This window comes from Macrobrachium nipponense, chromosome 12 (assembly GCF_015104395.2).
Source record: "Macrobrachium nipponense isolate FS-2020 chromosome 12, ASM1510439v2, whole genome shotgun sequence".
Classification (NCBI taxonomy): domain Eukaryota; kingdom Metazoa; phylum Arthropoda; class Malacostraca; order Decapoda; family Palaemonidae; genus Macrobrachium; species Macrobrachium nipponense.
In genome coordinates, this window is record NC_087205.1 from 97,321,912 (window position 1) to 97,329,411 (window position 7,500).

The 7,500-nt window shown below is 38.6% G+C and overlaps 1 protein-coding gene across 1 annotated transcript in view; it reads left to right on the forward strand.

Moving 5' to 3' along the window:
* Positions 1-7,500, forward strand: part of LOC135224690 (potassium voltage-gated channel protein Shaw-like) — a 172,493-nt gene that overhangs the window by 135,379 nt on the left and 29,614 nt on the right. The window contains 1 exon segment of the mRNA XM_064263958.1: positions 5,062-5,300. Coding sequence (XP_064120028.1) covers positions 5,236-5,300 — 65 coding nt within the window. The 5' untranslated portion in view covers positions 5,062-5,235.

Below are 7,500 nucleotides of genomic sequence, written 5' to 3' on the forward strand. Positions count from 1 at the left end.
TTGTGCGTGTGTGTGTGTGTGTGTGTAAGAGAGAGAGAGAGACCGAGAGAGAAGAGAGAGAGAGAAGATAGAAGAGAGAGCGAGAGAGAGAGAGAGAGAGAGAGAGAGAGGAGAGAGAGATAGAGAGAGAGAGAGAGAGGGAGGGGGTTAGAATGATAAAAAGTTTCATTCATTCATATTGGTATAGCTGATGATGATAAGGCTACAACAGAAGAGGTAGCAGTTTGTGAGCAAAAGATTGGGACGAAATTTGAACTGCCTTTGAAGGCTGAGTGGGAATGTATGTAGTGACTGTTGAGCCAACTCTCCTTTAGGGAGGTAAAGTGTGCATGTCGGAAGCGAATTAATGAAGAAAGGTCAAATATGCTGAGATGAACAATTTTCGCATTATGTGTGGTGTAAGAAGAAATTGGTAAAAATATTAGCATAGGTGAAATAAAGGATAGAGTATTCTACAGTGGTTCGGTAGTGCAGAAAGAACGGGGTGCGTTAGTTTAGTGAAAAGAGTGAATAATGCTGAGGTATTGGAGAGGTGGAAAAGAGGAATATCCAAGAAGTTCTGGAGAGATGGTGCTGAGTAAATGATGGATAGGAAGGGTCACATGACTGAAGGGGTACTAAGCAGCTAATTGTGGAAGTTTCTACACAGTAAATACGGCAGTGATAGTTGTGTTGTTTATCTATGTAACCAACCTCTGTTAAGGGGAACAATAATAATAATAATAATAATAATAATAATAATAATAATAATAATAATAATAATAATAATATGAAGGTAGGAGACCCTCTCTCAAACATGTTTTGTTAAAGATGATGGCAGCATCAGTGGAATTGATTTTATATATGGTCTTTTCAATTCTTATTATTCTCTTCTCATCAGGGCTGATATTTGCTAATAGCTGGCCGATGTTCATATCTTGGTTAAAGAAATGTTTTCTGAAAATGCTAATTTATTGATATGATAACACCCACAGAGGCCATATGTGCACGCAAAAAGACGGTGTAGCGATGGGTTCTCCCCTCGGAGTACTTTTCGCGAACTTCTACATGGGTGCCTGTGGAACGTCGGGTATTCGCCACCATCGAGAAACCGTCTATGTACTATGTCCGATATATTGACGACACCTTCATCAGTGCCAACACGGTGGAAGAAATAGAGCGCCTGCGACAATCCTTCCACGACCACAGCAGACTCAACTTCACCATCGAGCATTGCCGTGACCGTCGGGCAGCAAGAAGAACGCTTCGTAACACAAGTGTATACGAAACCTACGAACCTGGGCATGTGCCAGAACACCGAGAGCGAGTGTCCAGAGAGATACAAACGCACTGCAATCAGCGCCTTCATCAAAAGAGCTCTCTCACACTGCTCTTCGTGGAAGGACACACACACTGAATTAGAACGTGTTGCCCAAGTTTTAATTAACAACGGGTATTCCAACCGGGACATCGAAAAAGCCATTCGCAGAAACATCGATAAGTGGTACCAGCAGGAGCCTCGCCCCGCCGCCCTTGAAGACGTCACTCTCTTTTACAAGGGAATATTTCACAAGAAATACAAAGAGGACGAACGAGCCCTTCGTAACATCATCGAAAGGAAACGTCTCCCCCACGGACCCTGCGAAAAAAGGGAAATTGATCATTTACTACAAAAGCAAGAAGACCAGTGGCCTGATTATGAAAAACAATCCAGCCCCCGTGATGCAGGACCCTCTCAAGAAAACTAACGTTGTCTACCAATACAAATGCCCTGTCCGGGAATGCCCCGGCGCCTACATTGGTATGACAACGATTCGATTTTCCAGGAGGATATCCTGCCACGCTCAGGAAGGCGCCATCCATAACCATGCAAAAGACGTCCACAATACCAGGATAACTCGGAAGGACATTATTCCTAATATCGGTATTATCGATAAGGCGGCAGACCACCGTCGCCTCCGCCTCTTGGAGGCCCTACACATCGGGAAGGAGAGACCAAGCCTCAACACCACTCAAGAGACTTCATTCCTCCCGACGGTGGCGCGTAGGGCGCCGCCCGCCGGCAACATTGAGCCGATCGAACGGACCAATCAGGTGCCTCTGCCCAATACTACGCTCCCAGTCTCAAGCGTCCGCACGCGAAGAGCAGTGCGAGCTTCCACCTCTGCAAGACGGCTTGATTCAGGGACTTAATCCTCTGTTCAGCCAATGAAAACGCAGCGTTCATCAGACAGAGCACCTGGGACACAATAAATACCGCCGAACGACCCCATTCCAATCAGTTCACGCTCACCTTTCCTTGAAAATGAACCGATGATACGGTTGGAAACGTTGGAATTCCGTTACGCCCTTAGACTAAGATTTGTTAACCACTTTTGTTATCATATCAATAAATTAGTATTTTCAGAAAACATTTCTTTAACCAAGATATGAACATCGGCCAGCTATTAGCAAATATCAGCCCTGATGAGAAGAGAAGAATTGAAAAGACCATATATAAAATCAATTCCACTGATGCTGCCATCATCTTTAAGAAAATAATAATATAATAATGGCAAACAGGTTAAACCCATTCCCAGTTATCAAAAAAGCTTATGGGCATAATGTGTAAATGAATAAATGAGGAAATACTTTAAGAGTAAAGCAATAAATGAGGCACATTTATTAACAATCCAACCTTCAGTAGATTTTCTCTATAGTTAATAAAAAAAAGGGGGTTCAAGTCACTGGTAAAAAGAAATTCAGGCTCAATAGACCAACCGTTGTGCAAGAACAATTACTGACAAGTATTGAACAACACGGTCCTAGCGCTTCTCGATTCGAAGAGAGCATTATAAAAAAACAGCGATTTTTCTCTATTACAAACGCACGAAACAGATTGCCTCTCAGTTCAAGAGGTATGGGAAGGTAAATGAAATTACTTTTATATCAGGTTTGTTCTGTGCAGCGATTGAGGGATTCCCAGAATAAAAGCCTAGTTTCGTAACCAAAAAAAAAAAAAAAAAAAAAAAAAAAAAAACTACCGCTCTGAATGGGAACTGTTACAAAACTGCTAATGGAATATACACTGAAATCATTTCAAATTTCCAGTAAAGAGAGAGGGTATGACATTTTTTTTTTTAACCTACATGTGGCTTGTCATCTTACAGCTTCGGGATAATGTTCTTTTGGTAGTGTTTAATTACTCCAGACAATCTAACAATATGCCCATTTTTTTTTTCAAATTTCTATACCCACTAACCTATGGTATAGTTTCTAATCTATTTAATAAAAGTTTTAAGTATATCTTAGCTTAACCAGACCACTGAGCTGATCAACAGCTCTCTTAGGGCTGGCCCGAAGGATTAGATATTCTTACGTGGCTAGGAACCAATTGGTTGCTTAGCAACGGGACCTACAGCTTATTGTGGGATCCGAACCACATCGAGAAATGGATTTTTATCACCGGAAATAAATTCCTGTGATTCCTCGTTGGAAGAGCGGGGACTCGAAATCGTACCTTGAGATCGGTCGTCGAGCATGTAACCGACTCGTCAAACGAGAAACCTAAGCTATGTAATGATAGATAAAACGTTTTTGACAGCAACTTTACCTTCAAAGTCACACACATATTTTCGATTTCGATTATCCTAATTCTGTACCTCCAGTGAGGGTTTCAGGAAATCCCACACTATCTCTCTGAAAGGTCACAGTTACTTAATACAATGTAAATTATAATGAACATACGCCTGTTGTTTACAGTGAATGACAAATGTCATTCACAAGTAGCAAGATACTACGTTCTGAGTTCATTAAAATTTAATTACTGAAATGCTGGGAATTTAAAAGTAAAGTGAGTTGACGGTGAATTAGTGATACAGCTTCCAACTGAACGAGAAGCCACACTATAGTAGATTCACATCATCCGTGTACCTGATGTCTAGGCAGGTCCCTTACGACGCTCCTGATTGGCTGTTGATAAGCAAATCACAGGGCTGGAAACTCTCAGTCTCTCTCGAGAGAGTTCACATAGGCAGGATGTATGTACCACCTCTCCGGGGGGATACTCTTGAAAGACGTAGCCCTCAGGAGAGGTGGAGCATACATCCTGCCCATGTGAACTCTCGAGAGAGACTGAGAGTTTCCAGGCCCGGGATTGGCTTATCAACAGCCAATCAGGAGCGTCGTAAGGGACTGGTCTAGACATCAGATGCACGGTTGATGTGAATCTACTATAGCCATTGTTCTTTCAACGTAACGAAAAGGTTAATTATTATGCTTTCAGAGCAAATTAAAATGAAAAAGAATGGAAGTCAAATCTTAAGGGAATATTAGTGAGTAAAGGTCTAAGGAAAATCTTTACTTTAGATGAATCTAAGGACGTTGAGATTTTTCCAGTAATAGGATAATTATGAACATCCATACTAACAAACAACAACCACACACCTAACCACTCCCCAACCCCAACCCCAATCCCCTCCCACCCCCACCCCCCCTTGCCTAATACTTTGAAAGCATTAAAGCAAGCTGCTGCTGTGATGAATTATAGAAATCGTGGAAATGTATAGAGGTTCAAAAGCGTTATATTACCCGTGACTGCAAAACTGTGAAAGTGGAGGAATGTGGAGTTAGCTAAGAAAGTCACGATCTCGCGAAAAACAAATTGTGTAATAAAAATCCACAATCATATAGTAAAATATATTAATATGTATATTACAAAAGCTTTTGTATTATACATTGTAATATATTTTACTATATAACTGTGGATCTTTATTACAATAAAATGTGGGATTTATGGAGTTTTTTAAGCATGTCTTTAATATACCTTCAATAGTTTATCTACATACTTGTAATTTAGAGCTGTACATCAGACCACTTAAACTGCTAGTACGTTTGTTATAGAGCAACACTTCCTCCCTCCATCGTTTACTCTATAAGTGTGGCTCTTTATTAAAAAAAGATTTGGAATTTATTGGGTTTATAAAGCATGCTTTTGATATACCTTCAGTAACTGACCTATTTGCAATTCAGAGCTGAATATCAGACTATTTGAATTGCTAGTGCGTTTGTTATCGAGCAACACTTCCTCTCTCCCCATGACAGGATGAGGCTGAGCACGACGTCAGAGACCGAACTCCCTTCAAGATGGTGACGAAGTGACCACCACTCACCGAATGTCATGATAGGTGGCAGCGCAGGAGGTGTCGTCTGCAAGTGCCCTCGCCCTTGTAGAATGACCTCAGAGCCCAGAGGCTACTGTCGCTGTTCCTTCTGCTGATGCTCCCCGAACTATCCATCATGGACGGAGAAAATAGGATCATCCTCAACGTTGGAGGTATACGGTAAGAAAAGGACTCCTCTTCTTCCTCTTCTTCTTCTTCTTCTTCTTCCTCTTCTTCTTCTTCTTTAATGTCAGTGATACACCAGGTTTCTCTCTTCTTCTTCTTCTTCTTCTTCAGTGTCAGTGATACACCAGGTCTGTTTCTTCTTCTTCTTCTTCTTCTTCTTCTTTCAGTGTCAGTAATACGACAGGTCTATTTCTTCTTCTTCTTCAGTGTCAGTGATACGTCAGGTCTATTTCTTCTTCTTCTTCTTCTTCAGTGTCAGTGATACGTCAGGTCTGTTTCTTCTTCTTCTTCTTCTTCTTCTTCTTCTTCAGTGTCAGTGATACGTCAGGTCTCTCTCTTCTTCTCCTCCTCCTCCTTCTTCTTCTTTCTTCTTCTTCTTCTTCTTCTTCTTCAGTGTCAGTGATACACAAAGTTTCTCACTGATGATACTTGATACCAGAGAAGAGAAAATAAAAAATAAATAATCAGGCTTTGATACGAATACCAAAACTCTATTAGTAATTTGTGTGCTGCTATTTTGTCCTTTACATTTTTCTAGTCTGGACATTATTAAATGTTTTATATTTCTAATAATTGACCTAAATCGCTGCAATTAGATTTCCTTCTTGTTTTGTAGGCTTTAATTTCAGGGTTTTTCTGATGCCTATAGTTTCAAGAAATAAATATTTTTAATAGACATAACTGATGATCAACCAATAGACTAAGCTTATCGTGTGTGTGTGTTCGTGTTAGAGAGAGAGAGAGAGAGAGAGAGAGAGAGAGAGAGAGAGAGAGAGAGAGAGAGAGAGAGAGAGAAAATCTAACATGAAAACCAAACAAGAATGTCCTCTCAATTATTTGACCTCGTCAGTGTATTAAAGATTTTTTAAAAGTATATAATTTATATAAAAGCTGAAAGACAAAATTATATATATATATATATATATATATATATATATATATATATATATATATATATATGTGTGTGTGTGTGTGCGTATATATATATATATATATATATATTATATATATATATATATATATATATATATATATATTATATATATATATTGTACGCTTGCGTGAATGCTTGTCTGTTTTCTACCATTAAAACATTTTCAATAACAAGTTATAGCTTTTTGGTTATATTCTTATGAAATGAGATAATACAAAAAATAAAATCGGTACTCATTCAAATAAACAGCACTGAAAGATCATTATCCTCATCATGAAAGGTAATAGACATAAATTATTTACAGGAATGATAAAAAAGATTAAAATGATGATCAAAAGAGACTCATTACAACTCAACTACTTATGTGCTCCCAACGCAAGAGAATAATTAGGCATTGTGGTAAATGGAATGCCCGTTTTCGCTCAATTTGATGCCTTTTATCCGAGGGACACTGCAATAAAACGGTGGTGACAATGTCTGAGCTTTGTTACCATCGAATAGACAAGTACCCCATTTGACTGACTGTGATGTCTCATATCTTGAGCTGAATCATTTTGGATGTGAATTCAGTCGTTCTTTTAGGCTTTTCCAAAAAGTCAAAAGTACTTTTTAAGTTTCATCATTGGTTTAGGATTTAGAGTAAATCAAATTTTAAGGCTTTTACCTTTTCCAAAAATATCAATTAAAATTTAACAGTAGAAGTAGAATTTAGATATAAATCAAGTCGTTCTTTTAAGTTTCTCCAAAAAGTCAAAAGTACTTTCCAAATTTTATTAGTGGATGTAGAATTAAACTGAGGCAACGTAATCTTGCACATAATTTTATATATAAATAAAGTCGTTCTTTTAAGCTTTTCCAAAGAGCCAAAAGTACTTTTTAAGTGTTATAAATAGATGTAGAATTCGTCTCAGGCAAAACAATCTTGCAAATCATTGAACTCGTATAAATTTTCCTTCTAGAAATCATGCAAATTTTGCTTCCATTTCGGGCACTGATTTGCATACTTATATGAGCGGTTGAAGTATCTTGCATCATCTTAAGCTTTACCTTCAAATGAATGAATAAATGAATAGATAGATAAAGAAATTAATTAATAACAGCGATCCTACAATCTTCTTCTGGTTTTTCCCAAGAAACCACATTATTATTAAAGGAAAATGACGCGAGCCAAAATGTTCCTCCCAAAACGTATACACAAGTGGGAACAGCCTCCAGTTTTCCTCACTTTCCAAACGATATCTAAAATATACGAACGTCTGG